This window comes from Bison bison, unplaced genomic scaffold, assembly GCF_000754665.1.
Source record: "Bison bison bison isolate TAMUID 2011002044 unplaced genomic scaffold, Bison_UMD1.0 scf7180017864030, whole genome shotgun sequence".
In the NCBI taxonomy this organism is placed as follows: Eukaryota; Metazoa; Chordata; class Mammalia; order Artiodactyla; family Bovidae; genus Bison; species Bison bison.
Window position 1 is genome coordinate 3,283,773 of NW_011494602.1, and position 27,401 is coordinate 3,311,173.

At 40.7% G+C, this 27,401-nt stretch overlaps 1 protein-coding gene across 7 annotated transcripts in view; it reads right to left on the reverse strand.

Moving 5' to 3' along the window:
• Positions 1-27,401, reverse strand: part of PLCB4 (phospholipase C, beta 4) — a 488,269-nt gene that overhangs the window by 32,641 nt on the left and 428,227 nt on the right. For all 7 annotated transcript variants that reach the window (XM_010834225.1, XM_010834226.1, XM_010834231.1 and 4 more), the window contains 5 exons: positions 24,662-24,866; positions 11,718-11,806; positions 10,823-10,973; positions 5,202-5,251; positions 4,999-5,064 (listed from right to left, as the gene is read on the reverse strand). In XM_010834225.1, the coding sequence (XP_010832527.1) occupies positions 4,999-5,064; positions 5,202-5,251; positions 10,823-10,973; positions 11,718-11,806; positions 24,662-24,866 (561 nt within the window). The remainder of the gene's footprint in view (positions 1-4,998; positions 5,065-5,201; positions 5,252-10,822; positions 10,974-11,717; positions 11,807-24,661; positions 24,867-27,401) is intronic.

The window sequence follows — 27,401 nt, forward strand, 5'->3', positions numbered from 1 at the left end:
AATCCTCCTTGACACACCACTATTTCTTCTGCATCCTGCAGCTAACCTTCAAGTTTGGAAATAGGCTCCCTTATGGACCGTACATTTCTTAAATGACTTGGTTAAGTAACCACATTCTCTGCTTCCCTTTATGAGAAGAGAAGCGATCTCCTCCGGCTGATATGTAAAGGCTGAGCGCGCTCTGTGGTCACTGCATCTGCACCCAGCACTGCTCTCGGCGTGTGCATGTGGCAGGTGCTGGGGTTGGAAGGCGCAGCCCAGGCCACCTTCCCTCCTCAGTTGGGCAGTTTATAAGCCAAGCCAGTGTGGTGGCAAACTTTATTCCATCTTAGATAGCATCACAACTATTGGAAAGGGTTATATAAATATTGTTTCATAGCAAGGCTGGGCGAGTTAATTCTCACGATTGCTTAACAACAGGGCAAAATCCATTTTTCACAGAGGCCAGCTGTGTATCTTGCAGGCCATTACTGGGGTTTCCACTGAGGGACAGTAAAAAGTGCTAAATAATACTCCTAAAGAAACAGTTTTTAAAATTTAGTGTGCATAGGAGAGGAGCTTCAGGCTTCCCAGGTGGCACTAGTGGTAAAGAAGCTGCCTGCCAGTGCCGGAGACATAAGAAATGCAGGTTTGATCCCTGGGTCGAGAAGATCCCCTGGAGGAAGGCACACAGTTCACTCCAATATTCTTGAAAGAGAATCCAAAGGACAGAGGGGCCTGGTGGACTATGGTCCATATAGTTTCAGAGTTGGACACAACTGAAGCAACTTAGCAGCAGCAGGAGAAGAGTTTATTAAAAATGTATTTCCTAGACGTCTCCATGGAGATGATAACAAATTCTCTAGGGGGCACAAGAATATGCATTTTTTATGAAGCCTCCAGGTTTGGTCCAAGGATAATTTGTGGAAAAAGTAGTCCAAAAGATGCCAAGATATTTGTGCCCTGGAGACTTATGATTGCTCTTAGAAACCTTTTACAAACAAGGTCTTACTGTATAACACAGAGAATTATTCTCAGTATCCTATGACAAACCATAATGGAAAAGAAAATTTTTTAAAAAATAATACACACACACACATATCAAAATCACTTTGCTGTACAGCAGTAATTAACATAGCATTGAAAATCAACTGTACTTCAACAAACAAACAAAAACCTTTTACTAGGACCATAAAGAAGATGTGTGGAAATAAAGACTAATGCTGGAAAACTCAGAGGCAACTCAATATAGTGATGAAGAGCTTGAGCTCTGGAGTCTGAGAATTTTGATCCAAATCCTGGCTCCCTCATCTAAAGGCTAGGTGATTTAGTCAAGCTGCGTTTCTGTTAAAGTAAATTATCTCATCTGGCAAATGGCTGGTAGACTGTTGCAAAAAGGGTCACAATGGTCTCTCTCTCTGTATCCAATCCCCTCTGCAATCTGACTTTGTGGTTCCCCCTGCCTAGTAGAGTCCTCATTGCTTGAACCTGGTCCAACCTCGTGACCCACTGTAGCCAAGAGAAGGATGTAGAAGTGATGCCATGCAGTCCTGAGCTGAGGCTGGGATCCTGGGATCCCTGCCATATGAACAAGTCTGGACCACTTCTGAAGATGAGAGACCACAGAAAGCAGAGTGGAAAGGACTCAGTAGAGGTCTTGCTAAATCATCCAGCTCCCCACATCTGCCGAGTGACAGCAGACAGAAGTGAACTTAGGTGAGACCTGAAGAATGATCCAGCTGAACCCAGGCCAAACCGCTGACCCACAAAATTATGAGCCAAATAAATGGTTGCTTTCAAATTCACTACATATGGGGATAGTTTGTTACCCAGCAAAAGCTAATTGATACAAGGTAATATATTAATATAATTAAAGTACTCTTTTATATAATTGCTATAAAATACCTAAGAAAAAAAGCTTAAATAAACCTCGATATGTATTAGCTAGTTTTACCATTTGATAAGTACTGACAGAAAGAAAAATTAGTGTTAGGATCAAATGGATATCAGGCACTAAGTGTGTCCTGTGGTAACAGATTCAACCCCATCCACCCACCTCCTTCACCAGTTTTTCCTTTTTCACTTTTAAGACAAATGTGTTAGCTGAGTAGACCTCAGTACATATTAGGCAAGTAAATATTCCTATATAGCCTTAATCTTAAAAGTTGGCTCAGATGAGATAGTGGGAAGTATTAAGGAACTACTATAGACTCAAAAATTACAGAAAGTTTGTAGAGAGGAAGGTTTAACTATTTGAAAATAATTATTTGCAAAGGCTTTGGGAGAGTTAAAATAGATGAAAAGCACTTCAGTTATAACTAGCATAAACCAGTTGTATTGCTCTTGGCAAGGAACTCACTTCTCTGAATTACTTGAATGCTTGAAATGTGAATGGAATGATTCGGGTTTCAGGGACATTGTAAGGATTTAAGAATGTATATAAAATATGTAACAAAAAAGTGGCGTTAAATAAACCTCAGTCTTATTAGTAATAGTAGTTTTATATGAAAGATTATAGAATTCTGAGTTTGGTAATTATACTGGCAAAGCAGGCTGAATAGAAAAAAGGGTCCCCTGTGTATTTAATGTGGGAGAAGGAATTCATTCATATGTTTATAATCATACATTTGTGACTTAAACTTCTGAAGTACATGAAGATATGGAAAACAAGCCATGAAATGCATTTACCTGCTGAGAATGCTTCCAAAAACCATTCTGAAAAGCAACAGGCAAGCACTGTGCAATATGGCTCTATTATGTGACCTAAGGAATTTTGAAGGCTTCCTCCAAAAAATGTACACTAAGGCTGTTAAGAAAGTCCACACAGATTTAGATGGTAGGATTCAGGGAGATTTAAAATCTCTTTGAGTTTTGGTTCTATTATAATGTGGGGCTCCAAGAAACTCAAGGTTGTTTCTGCAAATGAAGGCAACTTAGATTCCTTCAAATCTTGGATTTCTATTTCTTTTTTTTTTTTTTTTTTTTTTTTTTAATGGGGAAGAAAGATTTATTCTGGTTTCCAGGTTATACAAGGTCAGAGGATGGTCGCAGAAACAGCGGTCAAGTCCTAATTTCTATTTCAAGTCCTAAAAGATGATGCTGTTAAAGTGCTGCACTCAATATGCCAGCAAGTATGGCAAACTCAGCAGTGGCCACAGGACTGGAAAAGGTCAGTTTTCATTCAGATTCCAAAGAAAGGCAATGCCAAAGAATGCTCAAACTATCGCACAATTGTACTCATCTCACACGCTAGTAAAGTAATGCCCAAAATTCTCCAAGTTAGGCTTCAACAGTATGTGAACTGAGAACCTCCAGATGTTCAAGGTGGATTTGGAAAAGGCAGAGGAAACAGAGATCAAATTGACAACATCCATAGGATCATAGGGAAAGCAAGAGAATTACAGAAAAACATCTACTTCTGTTTCATTGACTACACTAAAGTCTTTGACTATGTGGATCACAACAAACTGTGGAAAATTCTTCAAGAGATGAGCATACCAGACCACTTTACCTGCCTCCTGAGAAACCTGTATGCAGGTCAAGAAGCAACAGTTAGAACTGGACATGGAACAACGGGCTGGTTCCAAATTAGGAAAGGAGTATGTCAAGGCTGTATATTGTCACCCTGCTTATTTAACTTATATGCAGAGTACATCACATGAAATGCCAGGGTGGATGAAGTACAAGCTAGAATCATGATCGCAGGGAGAAATATCAATAATCTCAGATATGCAAATGATACCACCCTTATGGCAGAAAGTGAAGAGGAACTAAAGAGCCTCTTGATGGAAGTGAAAGAGGAGAGTGAAAAAGCTGACTTAAAACTCAACATTCAAAAAACTAGGATCAGGGCATCTGGTTCCATCATTTCACGGCAAATAGATGGGGAAACAATAGAAACAGTGACAGACTTTATTTTCTTAGGTTCCAAAATCACTGCAGATGGTGACTGCAGCCATGAAATTAAAAGACACTTGCTCCTTGGAAGAAAAGCTATGACAAACCTAGACAGCATACTAAAAAGCATTACTCTGCTGACAAAGGTCTGTATAGTCAAAGCTATGGTTTTGCTAGTAGTCATGTATGGATAGGAGAGTTGAACCATAAAGAAGGCTGAGTGCTGAAGAAGTGATGCTTTTGAACTGTGGTATTAGAGAAGACTCTTGAGAGTGCCTTGGACTGTAAAGATATCAAACCAGTCAATCCTAAAGGAAATCAGTCCTGAATATTCACTGGAAGGACTGATGCTGAAGCTGAAGCTCCAATAACTTTGGCCACCTGATGTGAAGAGCTGAATCATTAGAAAAAAACCTGATGCTGTGAAAGGTTGAAGGCAGGAGGAGAAGGGGATGACAGAGGATGAAATGGTTGGATGGCATCACCAACTCGATGGACATGAGTTTGAGTGAGCTCCAGGAGATGGTGAAGGACAGGGAAGCCTGGTGTGCTGCAGTGCATGGGGTCATGATTACTGTCCAAAGACCTCTTCCTATAAGTAGGAACAACAATATTTCAGAAGTAGGCCACCAAGCAGAGTTTACATAATGGGGGAAAATGAGAAGAGCTCTCTCCGGGTCCCCTGGCTGAGAAGTTTGGAGCTGACCAGCATCTCTCCTGATGCACTATGTGTGGCAAACTGTTTGCTAGAGACTCAGAGAATTTTTGTACCCAGAAACTAACACTATGAGTTGGTTTTCAATAGTCAGGTGATAGATATTACTCAACAATTTCGTCATATTATTCAACAATTTTGAAAAGGGTGAAGCTTTGTTATGCTTTTGAAACAACCATTAGAAAAGCAGATTACAAATCAGTGATAAACAATACCAAATGGAGTATCTTTTAAAATTTCATGTCTAACCAGTTAAAATGAAGGTCCTGCTGCCCAGTTGGCTGGCATCAGTTTCCAAGCAGTGGTTTCGGCTGAGAGGTTTTCATCAGAGAGCTTAAAGGAGAAAACACACAAACCAGCCTACAGAGCTGCACACACATGCTGCTCGCACACACAAAGCACGGTACCTTTGCATGTTTCTTCTTTAAAGAACTGAGCTCTTTCTGTTGTTTCTTTAAATGCTTCAAGTAAGCCTGTGGAAAAAACAAACGGGATCCCAAATAAGCTTTGTGTAGTACTACCACAATGATTAAAGCTAGTGAGAAACAAAAATACATCCATTTCACCAACAGAACAAAAGAGTGCTGGCGAAATGACCAGGCAATTTTACCTTCATCTGCTTTAAATCTTCTATCCTCACTTGAGGGATCAGTTCAATACCTGAAACAAAGTTACTGTTTATATTAAACACAAAGTTACTGTGTAATTAGAATAAATGATCCTATCAATTAGAATAAATGATCATATCAAATTCAGTTTTGAAATCGCATCTAAAGACATTGAAGCAGCTTTATACATGTTATGGCTATAAACATCTTAGTTTTCTATTACAGGACAATTAACTAGACACTTACCTGAAACCTTTCTGGTCTGAGATCAGGTCCCCTACAAGCAAAGACTGAGAAGAGGGTTTATGTGCATATGATTTATCGCGGGAGGGCTCTCAGGAGAAACTCCTAGCGGGTGAGAGAAGCACTATAGGGTCGAGGAAGAAACCTGGGGGTCTTCCTGGCTGAAATCCAGCCTTGGTATGATCCTGCAAGTTGTTAGCATAAATGGCCTTCCAGTGTTATTCTACCTTGAGGTAAGGAGACAGAGCTTGTGTAACCCCAGATCACTCAGTTAGGGTGTCAGAAGTTTTACAAAACCTTCTAGGCATTTCCAGACAAGAGAACTCCCATGGTCTGAGGGCAACACTAGGGAGAAAAGTGCAGCTGTGATTGGCAGTCAGCCAGTGTCCCTCACCATTGAAGGACGGGCACCAGTCCCATAAAGGAGATCTGACCAGGCACAGCAGCATCTATTATAGTCGCTTTCCCCTTTGCATTTGAAGATGCACCCTATCAGTCCACTAACTACCAACACTGTTGCCAGCTTAACATTTTTTTTCAGCCCCTTTCCACTACTGAATTGAATTCTAGCATTTAAGTGATATGCTACTAAGCCCAGGAATGCCTTTAACATATAGAAAATAATGAAATCAGATCATTGTAGAACAGGATGCTGTCATGAGCACCTAGAGTAATACACTAAGTCATCCTGTTGTTGGAGTGATGCTAAGCTAGATGCTGTCATGGCAACCGCAGTTGTAGGCGAATCCCAAAACACATTCTGTTTGACTGCAGGTTTTCATCTTAGGTAAACAAGATGAATGTGCATTCTATAGATTTCCATTAGAATCCCAAAGGCTAAGTATGAGATACTCGAGAAAGACAGGTATCAAATTCTAGGGTCTTGTTTTTCAGTTGCACTCATTTTAAGAAGACGTGTACATCCAGGGGGAGGGTGGTAAGGACAGTAAAGAGTCACGGCAGAGAGAAAGCAGTCTTCTGATCTCTAACACTTTGTGGTAGGGATGTCAAGGGATCATGGGGCTATTCTCTGATCTCTGAGGTCTGACATCACAAGCTAATTCCTGGCTTTACTGCAGGCCAGGGAGTCCTATCCTGGCATTGCAAAGAGCTCCCTATCTTTGGGTCTCTGTTCTTTCTTCTATAAAATGAACACACAGAATTGGGAGGCACGCAAGGTGCTCTAGAGATATAACAAAAACTAAGAGTCTGACCTAGTCTGGTGAGACTGTTTTTTGGTCTTGGTTCAATGAAATCTTGACCAACAGGACCCTATGAAACCATAAGGGCTTCCCAGGTGGTTCAGTGTAAAGAATCCACCTGCCAATGCAGGAGACATGGGTTTGATCCCTGGGTTTGGAAATGGCAACCCAGTCCAGTATTCTTGCCTGGAAAATCTCATGGACACAGGAGCCTGGCAGGCTACATTCCACGGGGTTGCAAAAGAGTTGGAGACGACTTAGTGACTAAACAACAAGAACATGAAAACACAAACCTCCCTCAACCCTGGTTTTGCTTTTTTTTTTTTTATTTTAGAGAAAGACACATTGTAAAAATGTTAGTTTCTACAAATGATTTAGGAAGTTAGGGAAGAAACCACACTCTACAGAACAGGAACTGGTAATGCCTGGCTCCATCTATATACCCAGAGCAGCTTGTCTAGTAGGACTTCCAGTGAGAGTGGATATGTTCCATCTGTGAACTGTCCAGGGCACCTGAGAAACTCAAGTTTTTAGTTTTAAGCCTGAAGAGCCACATGTGGCCCGTGGCTTCTATATCAGACAGTGTAGGTCTCCAGGTTTCCCTGCTGTGAAAGTAGGGGTGCAACTGTAAAGTCTGGGCCCCAAAGATTTTGAATAGTTGAAGTTTCGGTACATACGGTTTTTGTTTTTATCAACACAGCTCATTAAAAATGACTTCTTTTCTCTCAAACTGTAATTTGGAGATCAACTAGTCGAGTTTTCTCAATTGCTTAATCTTAAAGAAGAATACCAAGCAGCATTGGTGCAGTTACTACTATTGGGCTGTGTGTCTAATAGAACCCCGAAGAGCTTCAGAGCCCGTCATGCTCACAGACATTCACGGCAGATGCTGCGGGTGCCACCTGACGCTTCCTTCCTGCCATAGGACTTGTCTTCAATTCTCCTTCTTCGTGGCCCAGACAGAACACCTTTCTTCCTCCCTCATGCAGCAGGACCACTCCCTTTCTCTCGATTCAGCTCTTCCTCAGAGCCTGTTACACTGTACTCTCTGGCATTTTCCCTCTCCTTCTCTTCACTGGCTCCTACCAACATGCAAGCGTTCTCCACATTTTATATATTATATAAAATGTATATAAAATTTTATATCTCCAATTATCAATTTTTCTAACCTGGTTTCCACTCTCATCACCCAAGCATCCCTGATTCAACAGTAATTATGCAGTCTTAACTTCTCTGGACTGTCTACACTACCTTCCCAAACTCATTCTTCTTAAAAATCTTTCTTTTTTTGTTTGTTTCCATTCCTGCTATCTTTCTAAGCAGCTCACATCCTCTCTCTCTCCCTTCTCCCGTCTCCCTCCTCCTGACCTCCCACAGTTTTGCTGTTTCCTGCTTCTGCCCAGATGCACCCCCAACAGCTTGAATGTGATGATGTACAGGACAAGACTCATCTTACCCAAAACTGTTCCTCCTCTTGAGTTCTCTGCTTCGCCCATTGGTACCATCTCTTTCTGTGACCTGTGCTTGAAGTCTCTGAGTTACCTTCTTCCCACTAAAACTGACACCCAAGTCACCGACTGATTTCCATGCTTCCTCTCCCTCTGAGCACGTCCAGCCTCATCCAGGCTCTCCTTGCTGTTAGCCTGGCTTGTTCATTCACCAGCCATTTACTTCCTAAGAGAAGAGACTCTAGATCTTCACTAGGCATGGTTCCAGGGACATACTGGATGACAGAGGTATGGTCTTGCTGCAATAACTCCTTTCTCTGGTTATTATCATGTTATATAAATATCATGTGAGTAAATATATAATATAAATACAATGTGCTAAGTGTTAAATTAGAGGCATAAATACCCTAATTCTTCACTGGCCCTTATCACTTATTCCCTCTTTAAAGACTATTCCCACCAAGACTGTACTAACTGTCTTACAAACCCTCGGGGGTCATTCTCCATCCCTGGGTGGTCCTAGGCCATCTCCAAATCAGACTGGCTCTGCCCCCTTTCTTGCCCCGGCTGCTTCCTGTGTGGCCTTGGTCTCTGCCTGGGCTCTTCCACCTTCTCTCCCTGCTCATGTCAGACCTGCGTTTCAAGGCCCAGCTCAGTTAGGATCCTATCGTTGAGTCTCCTCTGACCCCCTTCCTCCCATTTCTGAGCAGTCAGCCCTCATGAGCACCACCTGGCCACAGTGTGGAACCCTGTCTCATTGTGAGGTTCCTGAAGGTGTGAAGGCATTTCTCGTAGAACCGATCACTGTGCCTTAGAGGAGGCTCCCAAGTCTCCTGAACAAAAGGCCAAAATGAATCAGTGTGTAGATCCTCTTACTCAGGGTGTTGGTCAAGGGGAGGAGGGAAAAGGAGAGCTTCTTCCAGTGGCTCATTCCTGTGTAATCTTATTTGGACTAGAAGTGAAACAGTTCTGAACACAATCATGGTCCCTTCTAGAACTAGGATCACTTCTGTGTTTTGTGTTGAAAAAATCTGCACAACATGTTGAGTTGCGAGTTAGGCTTTATTTGGGGACAAAATGAGGACTGCAGCGCAGGAGACAGCATTTCAGAGAGCTCTGAAAAACTGCTCTGAGTAGGCGAAGGGAGGAGCTAGGGGGTTTGCAACAAAGGGCAGGTAGTCTGAATGACAAAAGATGACTGCTATTTAAAGAAACCAGGTATGTTGAGTTAACAAATTCAGCACTTCTCTAGGTATGGGAAGATGCAAGAGTCTGGGCTTACTGAAATCTTTCCCTTGATCTGCACCTCTGCTATCTGGGGCCAGTGTCCTGTGTTTCCACATCCCGAGTTTCCTCGGGGCTGCAGTCTGATGGCTGCTGGATGGCAGGTATTCTTTCCTTCCTGAGTTCCCTCAGGGCTCACCAGCTCCCAATCAGTGGAGGCTACAACTGCTGATGGCTGTGACTTCCTTTGTTTACTGATATGGCAGGGAATATTCCATTTCTCATCTGTAAGCTGGTCACACAGCTTTTTCAGGCCACTAATGTCTTTCTGTGTCGGTGAGCATGACACAAGAACTTTAACTAAACAAAAACTCTCCCATTTTCCACTGCCTGTCTCTGTCTGAGAGGCTGATGTTAAGAAAGATAGTGCTGGATGGAAAGCCCATATCCTGCATCATTACCTTGTTCCATGTTCTTTCCAGGGAGGAACAGACATACAGCTGCAGAGTACAATTTGAGCTGCTTTTGTGCCCTCTCATTTCCAAATTTGTTTCACAAAGCGCAATGCACATTGAGTTTCCTGCTAAATTACCATGCTGCTTCGGTTAAGGAAAGCCTGTCATTTCTTACCTTAAACTGCAGCACTGTGTGTACTTAAGTACACAGACAACTTGACTTTCTTACACCAAAGATGCTGAATTCACATATAAATGGGAGATATTTATATTGAGTAGAAAACCATAGGAAAAAGAGAAATTCTTAAAGTAACAAAACTGAGTTTAGTAAATGATTCATGGTCAAGGAGGATATTTAAAATATTTAATTATCATATGGAATGGGGACCATCCAATCAGAATGGATGCCTGAACAATAAGAATGGAAATCAACTTTAAATAATCAATACAGTTATTCCCCTACAGTACAGTTCCATATTAGCACATGGAACATGTAATTCTTTGTAATGCCACCTCTTATGCTCTTCCATTACATCTACAGGTATCCACAGAGAATTGGCCTTCAGATGCCCATTTGATAATTTTACAAATAAAGAATCATGGATGCTGAATATCTACCCATGGGGCAAAATTAGCAAACAGGGGATCTAGGAATGTCAGGAACAATTGTTATTCTGCTGGTTCATGAACTTACTGCCCACGCTTATGGTGGTACCTGCAGGACAGAGGGAATGACTTTGCTGAGCTCACTCTGTAAATGCCTTTTTTTTTTTCCTCACAAAAAGAGTACCAAATTTCAACATTTCTAGGTCTACTGGTGAAGGGGACCACCAGTCCCCTTCAACTATGGTGAAGGGGATCTAGCAGATGAAACACTGCTTTTCTGTTAACCACTCAGAGAAACTGAGAAATTTGTTCAACCCACAGAAAATCTGCTGCTCTTGAGTTTTATGGAGCCATGAAAACTGGCTAAAGTAAGAGTTCTAAATATCTGCATCAAAGTTTCGAAAACTGCTGCAACAGATAAGCAGCCCAGACAACTCTCTCTTACCTTTCTTGGCCTCCAGGCCAGCCCCCAGGGCAGCTGTGGTGGTTGGCCTGAGCTCTGAGCTGCTCTGAGGGGTCACATTCGCTTTGGCTGTGTTGGCTTTCCCTTTCTTGTCGTTCTTTGAAGTGTCACTGGGCACATCGGCAATGTCACTCTGGAACAGAAATGCTTATACTGACCCAAATGAATGCCACCTAGAAGTCAGATGTCTTGTACCTTCTCCCTTCTACTGAACCCAGTCTGTACCATCAACTGCTCCTCTGTATTCTAGCCTTTACTCCCTAAATTAGATCTTTGCTTCAGGAGTAAACATATGGTTTCCTCAGATCTGACCCAAAAGAGGAAGCCAAGGAAAGCAGGTGCAGCTCCTTTGTAATAAGCAGGCTATACCTTCTTTTTTTTTCAAGCTACTGCAGAGATTTCTGTTTCCATTCTAAACTGAGGAGTAAGGGGAACTTTAAAAACAAGGAGTGAAACACTGCAATGTTACAGTGGCATTGAAGGCTGGATATAAGACTAGTAAAAAGTAAACAATAGTAAATGCCAATTTTATTTCCGCACTGATTAAGGTGAACTGGCATTTCAGTGTCTCACAAAAGCATCCTATATTTAAATGTTCCTAAAAGCATTATGGGTGTTTCCATTTCATTTCTAATGGGGCCAGGGTCCCCAGATGTGAGTGAAGCCATAGTAATGAAGTGGGTCACATTTTATTAAATATGCTACATCCTCATAGACTTTTGAAACGGTTTTGTTGAGATGAAAGTTCAGTTTCAAAAACCACTTTTGAACTTGTTCTATTAACTTGCGACTTTTGTAATCAGTCAGACGACTTCCCCCCACTCAGCTGTCTTTCCTTGGCCGTCGCTACCTGTCTTAACTCACTGTTGCTACTTACAGTTTCAATGCCCATAGCTCTCATTTGATCCGCTCTCTTTTCCGTAATGGAAAGAAATTTCTTTGGATCTGATAAAGCATCCACAATATCTGCAGGGAAAAAAGTCACCGAGCTGTGAATTCTCTGTTTTACTGAAACACCTAAGAAAATTCAGCTAATAAACCACTCATCACCTCCAACTCCCATAATGCCTTCCATAATGTACCTCTTCCTAGGGCGTAAAACAAGGCTAGAAAAACACAGTCAGTTGCTGAAAGCAAAAATAAAATAAGGAAGGGCAAGAATAAAAGGCCAGATGAGTTTCTTAATTTCCCTCTAATTTTCTCCCAAATAAAGCAGACAGGGAGACAGGCAAACTAAGTGAACGGTTTTGGGGTCTGATGCTGACCTTGTGGACTTTGAATAAGGTGACTAACGCTCCCAGACTCAGTTTCTTTGTATGCAAATTAGGACTGAGAGCACTCACCCTGCTCACAGTGCAGGAGCGGCACTGTGAATGTGCAGGGAATAAGTACCTGGAGCACAGTAGAGGCCACCAGCAGAGTCTTATAAGACATAGAAGCTAATGCATCTTTAAAGCCCATTTTAATTCCATGTAGATAAAAAGAAATATCTCTCCAGTGTTTTTTCTGCTATAACTTGCACTCAAAAGTTTCATCTTTTATGTAACTTCATTGGAAGAGTTCCAAGTGTTTTCAAACAGACTCTCATGTAATTTTGCATAATTTGTCAGTACTATAGGAGGAATCATTATTTTTATAACCTTAAAACAGTACAACACCCACAACTTTTAAAAGTTGTACATTAAAAAATTTTCCCCTAGCAGAATCACCTTCCTAATTACATTCATATGATTTAAAAATTTTTTCTTACATTTTTTTCTCTTTTAAAATGGAAAATAGTATACACACAGGTTAAACATTCAAATGTATAAAACAAAAAGTAAACATCTTTTCTCCCACCCATTCCACATCCAGCAGGTAACTAACTGCTATCCATCTCTTACATCTTTCTGTCTTTTAAAAGACCTCAAATGGGTTCATAGTAGTTTTTTTTTTTTTTTCCTGGAAATGCTATTTTTAAAATTTTAAAGTGTTAATGAGTTCACATCAACATTTCTGCTTCATTTCAGCTCCTTCACTGCCTGACGTGGGGGCAGGGGCTGCTTCAGCTGCTCTGCCCTCGTTTTGTCTGCGTTGTGTGTTCTGTGTTCAGCACAAAAGTATGTGCTGAATCAAACTTGAAACTTCACGTTATCCTTATTTTTCTTCAAAGAACTTTTTACTCTTTAAAAATTTTTATTTATTTTTAATTGAAGGGTAATTGCTTTACGGGTTCATAGTTTTTTAGACCTGTTTTTTTGTTTAATTTCACATGTCTTAAAAACACTTCCATATCAGCAATACAGGTCTCCTACATTATTTTTAAGGGCTACCTAAATATTCCATATGTTGATTGGCCATAACTTGCCTAACTAGCTTCTTCTTGATGGACCACTCCATTACTTCCAGTTCACTGACGTTATAAACGGTACTCCAGGGAATGTCTGTGAACATGTCATAGTATATTTTTGCCTATGCTCTTAGGATAAGTTTCTGGAAGTCAGAATGATACATAAAGGTATTTGTCCTTTTGGGAGTCCTTGCCAAATTGCTCTTCATGGAATTTTTTTCTCCTGTCGGGGTGGATAAGAAGGTTTGATTCTAGTTATTACTCATAGTCCCTGAGAAATCTTTGACTTATAATGGGGAATATAAACAAATTAGCCCTTAAAGCTTGCTCAGGAAAAATCACAGAAGTTTTTGGAAGTTAATGTTCTAGGAATGTATTTATCTATGTTGGTGGTACTAGTGGTAAAGAATTTGCCTGCCAGTGTAGGAGACACTAGAGATGTGGGTTCAATCCCTGGGTTGGGAAGATACCCTGAAGAAGGAAATGGCAATTCAATTCAATATTCTTGCCTGGAAAATTCCAAGGACAGAGGAGACTGGCAGTCTACAGTCCACAGGGGTTGCAGAGTCAGACACGACTGAACACAGAGGATAAGAACTCTTTTATTATGGAAATTTTCCAACGTGTGTAAAAATAGAGAGACAAATAAAATAACTCCCCATATATTGATGATGAAGTCCCAACAATTATGAACAGTTTACCATACTTCCTTTCTCTAAAATTCCCTTTTTTCTTTCTCTTTTTTCTCTGCTGAAATATTTTAAGGTAAATTCCAGACATCATAATGTTTCACTCCTAATTATTTCTGTATCCTAAATAAGAAGGGAGATTTTTTCAGGGCCAACCTTACCAGTATGAACAAAATTTGCACTAATTCCTTACTATGATATAATACATGGCCTATCTAACAGGAAAAGACCCCGATACTGGGAAAGACAGAACGCAAAAGGAGAACGGGGTGCAGAGAGTGGGATAGTTAGATGGCATCACTGACTCAATGGACATGAATTTGAGCAAACTCCAGAAGACAGCGGAAGACTGAGAGGGCTGGTGTGCTGCAGTTCATGGGGTCACAAAGAGTTGGACTTAGCGAATGAATAACAAAAATTCCCCTTATTTACAATTAGTTTGTTTCAATCAAGATACAAAATCTGTACTATGTCTCTGATACCTATGTGTCTTAAATGTTTTTTTAACCTAGAAAAGATCCTTCTACCATTTATTGTTCTTAATGCATAGACGTGCAGGAGACAGGTCAGGGATCCTATAAAATGTCCCATGTTCCAATACTTTCTTGTGTGTCACTTAGCTCTATGGCATGACTTTTTCTTGACTTTTTCATGACAGTTCAGGAGGTGCTATGACTCCATATAGATTGTTTGGAGGCAGAGACAGCCTGGTTGCTTGTTGTGGTGCTAAACTCACAGAGGACTCATTTTTGTCTGACTCACAGATGCTTCCTCCTTCCACCCGTCCACACTCCCAGGGGGCAAAGCAAAGCACAGATAGTCTCCCTGAACTTGCCCACCTTTCCTTTGAGAAGATCTATATGACGTGGTCTCCCCATACGCTCCTGTGTTGGATCAACTTTGTCTTGGCTTCCCACCAGCATGTTTTAATGGATGACCCATGGGACTGGCTTGTTAGAAAATAAATACTTGCTTATTGTTAATGATATACAATCAAAATATCAATATCATTGAAGAAAGCATATGATATTTTTGAAGGGCAACTCACAGTCCTTCCAGTAGTAATAACAAATAATCCTTTAATCACTTAAAGCTAAATACAAAACTAATAAAACAAATTATTAGAGAATGAAATGATCCATAATTCTTCCATCCTAATCAAGCTTCTTTCCTTTTTGTGAAATTTTTCCATATGAATACATATTTTACATGGTTTAGTTAACATTGTATAATCTGCTAAGAGTTGGTTCTTTGAAAAGATGAACGAAATAAACTTTAGCCAGACTCACAAGAGAAGAAAGAGTGACAGTTTAAAAAAAAAAAAAAAAGAGAGCAATAAAATCAGAAATGAAAGAAAAGAAGTTATAACTGACACCACAGAAATACAAAGGATCATGAGAAATTACTATGGACACCTATACACCAATAAAATGGACAACCTAGAAGAAATGAAAAAATCTCCAGAAATGTGCAAACTCAAGACTGAATACAAAAGAAATAAAAAATGTAAACAAACCAATTATTTGCAATGAAATCAGTAACAATAATAATAAAAAGAAACTCCATACAAACTAAAGTCTAGGACCAGAGGGCTTCATGGGTGAATTCTACCAAACATTTAGAGAAGAATCAACACCTGTTTTTCTCAAACTAGCCAAACAATTTCAGAGGGAAGAACATTTCTGAACTCATTCTACAAGGCCAGCCTCACCCTGATACCAAAACCAGAGAATCACACACAAAAGGAGGTCATAGGCCAATATCACTGATGAACATAGATACAAAAATCTTCAAGAAAATATTAGCAAATCAAATTCAACAATACATTGAAAAGATCATATTCCATGATCATTGGGATTTATGCCAGCAATGCAAAGATGGCTCAATATCTGCAAATCAGCATGATGGATTACATTAACAACCTGAAGAATAAAAGTAACATAATCATTTCAATAGATGCAGAATAACTTTTCACAAAATTCAACATCCACTTATGATTCTATTAACTAATAGAGTCTTTGCACATGTAATCAGTTAAGGACTGAGATGGGACCATTCTGGATTAGGGCTGGTCCTAAATCCCATGACTAGTATATTTATAAGAAGAGAACAGGACACACAGAGATATAAAGAAAGGCCAGGTTTTGGTGGAGGCAGACTGCAGCAATCAGGAGATGCTATGAGGAGAAAAGGAAGGATGTTTTCAAGTCTAGAGGGAGCGTGGCCTTGCCAGCTCTTCAGTTTCAAACTTCTAGCTTCCAGAACTGTGAGAGAATAAGTTTCTATTCTTTCAAGTCTACCAGTTTGTGGTAAATCTGTTTACCAACAGGACTGAGAAATAAAAATTCTGCTACTTAAATTCTTGGGTATCCATCTTTCATGTGTGCTTAAGCTCACAAAGCTTTATCATTGTTAAAGAGGCCCCATCAGCCCCTGGATATTCCCAGGTCAGGCCGTGAGTCCGTCCTGGGGAAAGTGAATTTAAATCCTGTGCTATTCTTCCTGTTTACTGTGGCAATGTCTTGACCTCAGCCTGGAGGACTGATTCTGACCTAGATTTATATAAAATATAGCTACAAAACATTCTGTAAATGAAGTTACATATTGTTTTGTACTAATGGACAAGCTGACTGAGAGGCCCTTGTCCACCATCTGCTGTAGGATTATGTAGAAGTAGCCTCAATTACGCAACAAAATAAGATGCTTCAGATTCATCCATTAGTTGGATGAATATCATTACTTAAATCTATCTTCTATTACCAGTATTAACAATTCTAGAAACTGCTGGGAAGTTATGTCTCCAAATCCTGAAACTCTGCTTTATTGTTGGAGTTTTAATGAGATATCTTATTTGCAGTTACACATTCGTTTAAAAAATTGACAACATGCAATATAATAGAATTCAATAATAAATTCAGTTTAGTAGTATTCTTTGGTTTCCCTGGTGGCTCAGACAATAAAGAATCTGCCTACAAAGTGGGAGACCTGGGTCAATTCCTGGGTTGGGAAGACCCCCTGGAGGAGGGCATGGCAAGCCACTCCAGAATTCTTGCCTGGAGAATCCCATGGACAGAGGAGCTTGGCAGGCTATGATCCATGGGGTCACAGAGTCAGACACCACTGAACATGACTAAGCACAACAGTGTTCGTGGTCAAATGGCAACAAAATTACACAAAGTGTATATAAGGCTTGTTCAAATTCAATCACAAGACACAAAAAGGAGATTTACAAAGGGCTAAATGTTTGAACCAGGTTAGATTAGCAGGTTATTTGAAACAGGTGATCATTCCTGGCAGTTTTGAATTGTGAATTAGATACTTCTGTAACACATAACTTTGCCACATGGTAGCAGGCGGCAGAAGCAGCTACTGGATACCTGGAACAGTTCTGCCAAAATTATCCGACCAAGGAAAAAGGGGCTCAGGATTAGGGAGCCAGTGCCTGTCCTACCCACTTTTAGGTGATTTTTCTATTGTATCTCAGTTTCTCCTCTGACCAGAGACATATATACTTGAGTTTTAAATATATACTTTGTATACACACATATGTATAGGCACATAAAAATTAGTTTCCTTCTTTGAGACTGCATATATGTACATTCAAATGTATACTTATTTATACTGCCTATCAAAGAAACTGATTTTAATAATCACATTTAAAATGATGTATAACCAGAAAGTGAGAAGCCATGCCTCAAATATATCATAGGTCTATAGCCTTGCATAACTCTGAAAATGTTATTCATTTTTTCCTTGGCTCAGCCTGGAAAAAAATTATTTCAGGAAGCAGTTAAACAAATCTGGCATATTCTTGGCCAGAGTGCTACATGTTCTTGGTCAAAGTGTTGCATATTCAAGTAAGCCTGGAATCTTTCTTCGGTGCCAATCTGACATTTCACGGGGCATCAGCCCTCACATCGGAGGAACACTGTGCCTGGCTACCCCACTGTGTAGTTCAGTGCTCCACAGGACAAACCAGTGTAGCAAAAATTAATTTTAAATGTGGATTAACAATGATGGAGTGTGAATAGGCTTGTTTAGGGACCAGTCACACTGAACATCTAACAGGGAAGGGATGTATGCACACAAAGTTATAACTGTATAAGCCCACAAGAGTGAGCTAAAATTTCCCAGATACTTAGTTCTGGAACCTTTCTTTTTAAAAATAAATCAATCTGCCTTTTCTCACTTGCTCCTTTCTTCTGGTTTTAGCAGAAGTCTCATTTGTATTTTTAAAAAATACCACCTATTTTGGGGTTTAGGGCCATTTCCATCCCCTTCATGGGTCACAGCCTTGTGTGGCAAAGGGACTTGCATAGCTCAAGGAAGCTATGAGCCAAGTCACGCAGGGGCACCCATGCTAGATGGGTCATGGAGAAGAGTTCTGACAAATCGCGGTCCACTGGAGGAGGAAATGGCAAACCACTGTAGACTTTTTGCCCTGAGAACTCCATGAACAGTACAAAATGGCAAAAAGACATGACACCGGAAGATGAGTTCCCCGGTCAGAAGGTGCCCAGGATGCTGCTGGGGAAGAGCAGAGGGCTGCTACTAACAGCTCCAGAAAGAAAGAAGTGCCTGGGCCAAAGTGGAAATGGTGCTCAGTTGTCGATGTGGCTGGTGGTGAAGGTGAAATCTGAAGCTGTGAAGAACAATATTGCATAGGAACCCGGAATGTTAGTAAATTGCACATGGTCAAGCAGGACATGGCAAGATTGAACACTGATATCTTAAGGACTTGGTGAACTAAAATCAACTGGAATGGGTGAATTTAATTCATGACCATTATACCTACTACTGGAATGGGTGAATTTAATTCAGATGGCCATTATATCTACTACTGTGGGCAAGAATCCCTTAGAGGAAATGGAGTAGCCACCATAGTCAACAAAAGAGTCTGAAATGCAGTACTTGGGTGCAATCTCAAAAATGACAGAATGATCTCAGTTCCTTTCCAAGGCAAACCATTCAACATCACAGTAATCCAAGTCTGTGCTCCCACCACTGATGCCAAAGAAGCTGAAGTTGACTGGTTCTATAAAGACCTACACACCTTCTAGAACTAACACCCAAAAAAGATGTCCTTTTCATCATAGGGGACTGGAATGCAAAAGTATGAAGTCAAGAGATACCCAGAGGAACAGGCAAGTTTGGCCTTGGAATACAAAATGAAGCAGGGCAAAGGCTAACAGAGTTTTGTCAAGAGAACATGCTGGTCATAGCAAACAACCTTTTCTAACAACACAAGAGATGACTCTACACATGGACATCACCAGATGGTCAGTACTAAAATCAAATTGATTATGTTCTTTGCAGCCAAAGATGGAGAAGCTCTATACATACAGTAAAAACAAGATCTGGAGCTGACTGTGGCTCAAATCATATGCACCTGATTGCAAAATTCAAGCTTAATTTGAAGGAAGTAGGGAAAACCACTTGGCCACTCAGGTATGACCTAAATCAAATCTCATATGATTATACAGTGGAGATAATGAATGGATTCAGGGGATTAGATTTGGTAGACAAAGTGCCTGAAGAACTATGGATCAAGGCTTGTAACATTCTGCAGGATGTGGTGATGAAAACTATCCCCAAGAATAAGAAATGAAAGAAGGCAAAGTGGTTGTCTGAGGAGGCTTTACAAATAGCTGAGGAAAGAAGAGAAGCAAAAGGGAAGGGAGAAAGGGGAAGAAGATATACCCATCTGAATGCAGAGTTTCAGAAAATAGCAAGGTGAGATAAGAAAGTCTTTTAAAGTGAACAATGCAAAGAAATAGAATGAGAAAGACTAGAGATCTCTTCAAGAAAATTAGAGACACCAAGGGAATATTTCATGCAAGGATGGGCATGATAAAGGACAGAAATGGTAAGGACCTAACAGAAGCAGAAGAGATTAAGAAGAGGTGGCAAGAATACACAGCAGGACAATACAAAGCAAGTCTTACTGACCTAGATAACCATGATAGTGTGATCACTCACCTAGAGCCAGACATCCTGGAGTGTGAAGTCAAGTGAGTCTTAGGAAGCATTATTATTAATATGAACAAAGCTAGTGGAGGTGATGGAATTCCAGCTGAGCTGTTTCAAATCCTAAAAGATGATGCTGTTAAAGTCCTGTACTCATTCGGTCAGGAAATTTGGAAAACTCAGCAGTGGCCACAGGACTGGAAAAGGTCAGTTTTCATTCCAATCACAAAGAAGGGTAATGCTAAAGGATGCTCAAACTACTGGACAATTGCACTCATTTCACTTGCTAGTAATACTGTGCTCAAAATCCTTCAAGCTAGGCTTCAACAGTACGTTAACCGAAAACTTCTAGATGTATTGTTTAGAAGAGGAAGAAGAACCAGAGATACAAATTGCCAACATTCACTGGATCATAGAGAAAGCAAAGGAATTCCAGAAAAATGTCTACTTCTGCTTCATTGACTACACTAAAGCCTTTCACTGTGTGGATTACAACAAACTAGAAAATGTTTAAAGAGATAGGAATACCAGACCACATTACTTGTCTTCTGAGAAACCTGTATGCAGGTAAAGACACAACAGTTAGAACCAGACATGGAATAATGGACTGGTTCAAAATTGGGAAAGGAGTATGACAAGGCTATATATTGTTACCCTGCTTAACTTCTATGCAGAGTACATTATGCAAAATGCCAGGCTGGATGAATCACAAACTGGAATCAAGATTGCCAAGAGCCATATCAACAACCTCAGATATGCAGATGATACCATTCTAATGGCAGAAAGTAAAGAGAAACTAAAGAGCCTCTTGATGAGGGGGAAAGAAGTGGGGAATAAAGCTGGCTTAAAACTCAACATTCAAAAAACTAAGATCATGGCATCCAGTCCCATCACTTCATGGCAAAAAGATGGGGAAAAGTGGAAACAGTGACAGATTTTATTTTCTTGAGCTCCATAATCACTGTAGACGGTGACTGTAGCCATGAAATTAAAAGATGCTTGCTCCTTGGAAGGAAAGCTATGACAAACCTGGACAGAGTATTAAAAAGCAGACATCACTTTGCCGACAAAGGTCCATATAATCAAAGTATTGTTTTACCAGCAGACATGTATGGATATGAGTCAGACTATAAAGAAGGCTGAGCGCTGAAGAACTGATGGTTTTGAATTGTGGTACTGGAGATGATTCTTGAGAGTCCCTTGGACTGCAAGGAGATCAAAGCAGTCAATCCTAAAGGAAATCAACCCTGAATATTCATTGGAAGGACTGATGCTAAAGGTGATGCTCCAATTCCCTGACCACCTGATGCATAGAGTTGACTCGGTGGAAAAGTCCCTGACGCTGGGAAAGATGGAAGGCAACTGGGGGAGCAGGTGGCAGAGGATGAGATGGTAGATACCTCACTGACATGCATTTGAACAAACTCTGGGAGATGGCGGAGGACAGAGGAGCCTGGCATGCTACAACCCGTAGGGTCACAGAGAGCTGTCACAATTTAGTGCCTGAAAAACAACAACAATCTAGACCTTTAAATACATATACACTTCTTGATGCAACAAATCCACTTGAAAGAATTCATCTGTAGGAAATAACCACTAGTATTCCCAAAGCTTTACATTTAGGGTTCTTGGATGCAATATTGTTCATAAGAAATAAAAGTAGAATTGACTTCAATACATCAATAACATGATAAATTATAGCATACATAAAATTGAATCTCAAGCAGATAATAAAAATATGTCAAGAATGGGGAAAATACTCTAAAAATTATGAAAAAAATTGCCTCTGAAATATGAATGTAAATGAGACACCAGAGTAAGATCCAATTTTATTAAAAAGTAAAGAGAATAATGAGATAGGAAGTAGAGAGCTATATGGTAACAGAGTTCATTCTGGGCATTGGATGAATGACCCTTTTAACATTTTTTATGTCGTCAGAATTTTTTTCTGACGTGTAGCTACTTTGCTTTTTACAGAGTAAAACCTGCTAAACACCTTAGTAGAATAAATGAAGGCATCCATATTTTCTTTCTTTAGCGACATAAAAATCTGGAGATGTTTATCGACCACTTTCTTTTTTTTCCCCCAGAAACTGCTGAAGTGCAATGGTGCAGAATTTCATTTTGAACTTTTTCCTATATAATCAACAAAGACTGTAAATGTTCTAGGGAACAGGGGGTCTATTGATCACCCGGTGCGCTGGTTCAGCACGTAAATGTTCAGACATGAATGTGGGAGGTTAGGTAAGCCCATGAAATATAAACACACCGCGGGCATCAAGAGGCTGTCAAGAAGACTGGAAATCTGGAAAAAGTTCTCATATTCTTATTTTGTTATTTTCAGGTAAGATCCTTAAATAAACCCTCAGAATGTCTGTCCTTGGTTCCTTCACGTATGTGAGAAATGGCCAGAGAATTCTGAATAAACAGTCTTTGAACATCAAATCTGAGGCTAAGACATCAACTGCAGAATCCCATCAAAGATAATGTCGTACAGAAATTTCAATTGCTTTTCAGAGAAATACTACAATGATACCTTGGGAAAGAATAGTTACAAGACTATTTTTAAAGATGTGAATCAATACTTACAAATATTGACACTAGCCATAAACTACATGATAAACACAGATATTCCTTCAGCATACATCTGCATATGCTCACATCCACTCTAAACAATTTCATGTTTCTGGACTCCATTTTTGTAAAGCCCTTTGCACAAAGCAGGAGCTCAAAAAACTGTATCTTTCCCTTTTCTATTCGAATAGCCCATTTCCCTAGAATGAATTAGAGTTTCATTTGAAAAGTAACACATGTAAAGGCAAAACCTTTAAGTCTTCCAATACATGTATTTATATAACTATCTTTAAAATATACTAGGTATTATGCACCACTGCTTGCTAAGTGCAAATATGTGAAACAAGACTGAGTCCATCTGCTGATGCCCTGTGGCCATCACATGCTCCTCAATGCCCACACAGGTCCCATGTCTCTTTTCTGCCCTGCTCACCCGGCCCACAGCACCCCATCCCAGCGTCTGCCACGTGCTCATAACTGCTACTCTGTGTTGTGACCTGTAATAGGCTTCCTTTTTTAAGAAAAAACAAAGGGAAAGAGGAAGGAATCTTTACTCTCAATTTTGCAATTGAAAAATCCTCATGGCTGACTTTACTTTTGGAACCCACAATTGGGTTGTTAATGCTGAGTATGAGTTGCAGAAACTCTGTCCTCCAGAGAAGACTGCATTATTAAAAACACAAAACAAAATGACCCAAAGCTCCTCCAACTAGAATAGCACAGAAACCGAGCTGCATTTGGAGCCACACACTCCTGTGCACACACATGGCAGGCATGCCCTGTTGTGTCGTAAACTGTGATGATAAGCACACATCACAGGATGCTGTGAGGGAAACAGTATCAGTACCTTTCCAGGCCAGAAGATGGGGTGGGGGGTGTTGACAGGCGATAACACCTGTCAAGGTCACCTGGCTAGCAGTGGAGGGTCAGGACTTGAACCCTTGTTAATTTAATGTACTTTGCTGTACTATTGTTCCCTTATGATTCAATGAACTCTGAGAATATAGAGGATCTTTGTTTTCCTTTAATGTTCTTGGCACAGTTGGGGTTATAAAAAGTTAATATGTGGGTTTACCAGAATCCTATGACTTGGGGCTTCCCTGAGAGCTCAGTTCGTAAAGAATCTGCTTGCAATGTGGGATACCTGGGTTCAATTCCTGGGTTGGGAAGATCTTCTGGAGAAGGGACCTTAAAGCACTCCAGTATTCTTGGGCTTCCCTGGTGGCTCAGCTGGTAAAGAATCCACCTGCAATGTGGGAGACCTGGGTTCGATCTCTGGGTTGGGAAGATCTCCTGGAGAAGGGAAAGGCTACCCACTCCAGTATTCTTGCCTGGAGAATTCCATGGACTACCATCCATGGGGTTGCAAAGAGTCAGACATGACTGAGCAACCTTTACTTTCACTTTAAGACTTTGTCCAACTTTGATTCCTCCCATTGATGACTTTGGGCTTCCCCAATAGCTCAGTTGGTAAAGAATCCACCTGTAACGCAGGAGACCCCTGTTCAATTCGTGGACTGGAAAGAAGGACAGTGCTGGAGAAGGGACAGGCTACCCAATCCAGTATTCTTAGGCTTCCCTGATGGCTCAGCTGGTAAAGAATCTGCCTGCAATGCAGGAGACCTGGGTTCAATCCCTGTGTTGGGAAGATCCCCTGGAGAAGGGAAAGGCTACCCACTCCACTATTATGGCCTGGAGAATTCCATGGGGTCCATGGGGTCACATGGAGAAGTCCATTGGGTCACAAAGAGTCAGACATTACTGAGTGATTTTCACTTTCACTTTCATTGATGTCTTTGGTGTAACCAAAGGTGGTCTTCCATGGACTGATGACTGGGAATTTTTTCGTGAAATTGAACTCCCCTGTAGATTTTTGGGGAAAGTCCAGGAATGTTGATAATGGAGTTCAATTTAAACTTTTTAGTGAAACCAACTGATGTCTATGGCTCTACATTATTCACGCTTTTCTTCAAAAACATATATATGAAACTTGAAAAAACATATATGTGAAAATTAAAAAAACATAAAATGACAGCATTTTTAAATAAAGAACTTTAAAGATAATCTAGACTTGCCTTTGCATTTCCTGCTAGGAAACCTGAGGCAACTATTTATGCCTGATTTCTTTAAGCCGACAGTGTTGGCAGCATCGGTGGGAACAGGCTTTTTTTTTTAACCATTGGTGAAATAGCTTATAATCTTGAAATTTAGGGGAAAAAAACATATAAACAAAAATATTCAATACCTAAAAGTCTGACTTACCTCCGAATCCATCAGGCACATATGTTTTTAGGACAATATTGCAGAAAATGGTTGGCAGTGATAAAGGTTTATTTCCCTCATTCCGGAGGGATATGTGTCGATAGCCTGCTTGGAGGCCATCCAGGGGCAGAATCCTCTGGCCGATCAGCTTGTTGTTGTCATCATACACGGCGATCCTCAAGACAGCCAGGTCGGGGAGGATCACCTGCAAAGACAAACAGCACTTGTCACTGATCTGCGGGACACAGCTCCCAAGAATCACAACGCCAGGGACCCGGACCACACCCATACTGCTCGGAAAGGTTCCTTCCCAGTGCAAACAAGCTGATGGTCAATTTACATTCCTAACGCATACTGTGTAAGTTACAGTGCCCAGGGCATTGAGAAAGACAACGGGAACAGGTTTCCTGGAAATCAGTCCCTGAAGATTGTCAATAGAATGAATGGATATAAAAGATGGCTAATCCAACCCTTGCCATCTTTCCCCACTCCCACCTACATAATGGGTGAGCAACAAGAGACCTGGAGAGGAAAAGTGACTTCCCCTTATGTCAAAGATGGCCAGTGACAGCTGGGTCTGGGTCCTGGGCCACCTGATTTCAAATCCTTTGATCTGTCTGCTACTGGGCTGCTTCTGACATTGAGCTCTGTTTTTGAGAATATGGAAAGTATCTTTGAAGAAATGCCTCATGTATAAAAGACAATTTATATATAAATTTGGATTATTTTTCTTTGCACTCCTCAGTTTTTAACACATTTTGGGATATTAAATAAAGATGAGACAGCTAGAAACATTAACATATACCCAAGACATAGAGTCTTCCCAAGTGGCATACTGGTAAAGAATCTGCCTGTCAATGCAGGAGACTCAAGAGATGTAGGTTTGATCCTTGGGTCAGAAAGCTCCCCTGGAGAAGGAAATGGCAACCTGCTCCAGTATTCTTGCCTGGAGAGTTCCGTGGACAGAGGAGCCCAGCAGGCTACAGACTGTGGGGTCACAAAGAGTCAGCCACGACTCAGTGGCTGAGCACACACAGCATAAGACATCTACTCTTGCCATCCCCAAACTGAATACATGGACACAACATCTGAGCTCAGATGGCAGAGACCTGAAATCCATGGATGCAGCATCTGAGCTCAGATGGCAGAGACCCTGCTTAGATATAAAAGAGCCACATGACAAGAAAATCTGATGTTTTTAATCAAGAATTTCTATTTATTGGCTATGAGCAGCTAAGACACCTTAGTTGATTTGAGCACTATGTCAAAGCTAGGCAATGAATTGGCTGCTTATTCATGCCTACAGGTTATAATTTAGTTCCAGTTATGAAGACGAAAAGGTGAAACCAACTTTAGTCACTGTGTTGTTCCTCATTTGGTGAAAGGGGCTTATGCTGTGAGATTCACGCAAAGAAGAAAAACAGTAACAGCAAGAAAGAAAGTAAAGTTAAAGCAATTAGTATCAATGAAAGGCAATGTCACTTCAGAAGAGCAGGGAAGGATCCAAAATTGGCATCTTGTTTCCGGGGCCAGTAATATTGCGTGTAAAAAGCAAGTTTATTTCCCTACGCATCAAAAACAGAGCCTGAAATCAACTTTCTGAATTTCCAGAAATGTATGTAGGGATATTTTTTTTTTGGCATGAAACACTGGCCATAGTGACAACAGATCCAGCTGTAACAAACTGAAAAACCCAGGAAGAAAAAAAGACACATTACAGCTGTATGCAACTCACGCTACACTCTGATTGTAGAAGAGAAGGTGAAAAGGTAGGGGGAGGTGTTGCATGGATAATGGGATTTACATAATCAGAAAAGCCTACATCTCAAAATGGCTTGATTCATTGAACTATACTTATCTTCTGTAATATGCTTTCTGCAAACTGGTCAGCCAGTTCTGAGGCTGATAATTCATATTTTTGTTAAGATAAAAAGGTGATTGTCTGTGCTTTAAGATACAAATGGAATAGAGACACTTGGAAAACGTGTGCCAAAGAAGAAGCCAGAAAGCACTCTGGTCATGATAACAGAACAAGTGAGAGAGAAACAGGCATTTTTGAGATAGTACTGCCAGGGCATGGATTTTTCAATACATCTTCCGATGATGAAAGAGAAACAAATGGCAGAAAATGGTTACAAGATTAAAACCCGAATCATTATAGAGAATGACTGATTTGTCTGTGTGCCCAGTCACTTCAAGTTGTGGTTGACTCTTTGTGACCCTATGGACTATAGGCCGGCAGGCTCTTCTGTCCGTGGCATTTTCCTGGCAAGAATACTGGAGTGGGTTGCCATACCCTCCTCCAGGGGATCTTCCTGACCCAGGGATCAAACCTGTGTCTCTTGCATTGCAGGCAGATTCTTTACCACTGAGTCACTGAGGAAGCCCATAGGATCAAAGTATAATATGAAGATAAAAACCAAAAAACAAAAATAACATATTATACACAGAACCTATACATATTATACACAGGACCACACTTCCTGGAGGCACCGGACAATAACCAACTGACCCACTGAAGGACATACACCCTACCCACCCTCTTGGCCAAGGAATATTGCGAGGCACTAGCCGTGCCAGGGCAGGGAGGAGCTCTCCCACGTGTGACAGTGTCTGCCTGCGGGGCTCCCTCTGAGAACACTGTGAACCCAGAGCTTGGGCACTGCGTGGGGAAGGTGGGCTCCTCCTGGGAGGAAGGAGAGCCAAGAGGACAGGGCCACACAGAAACAATCATCATGTG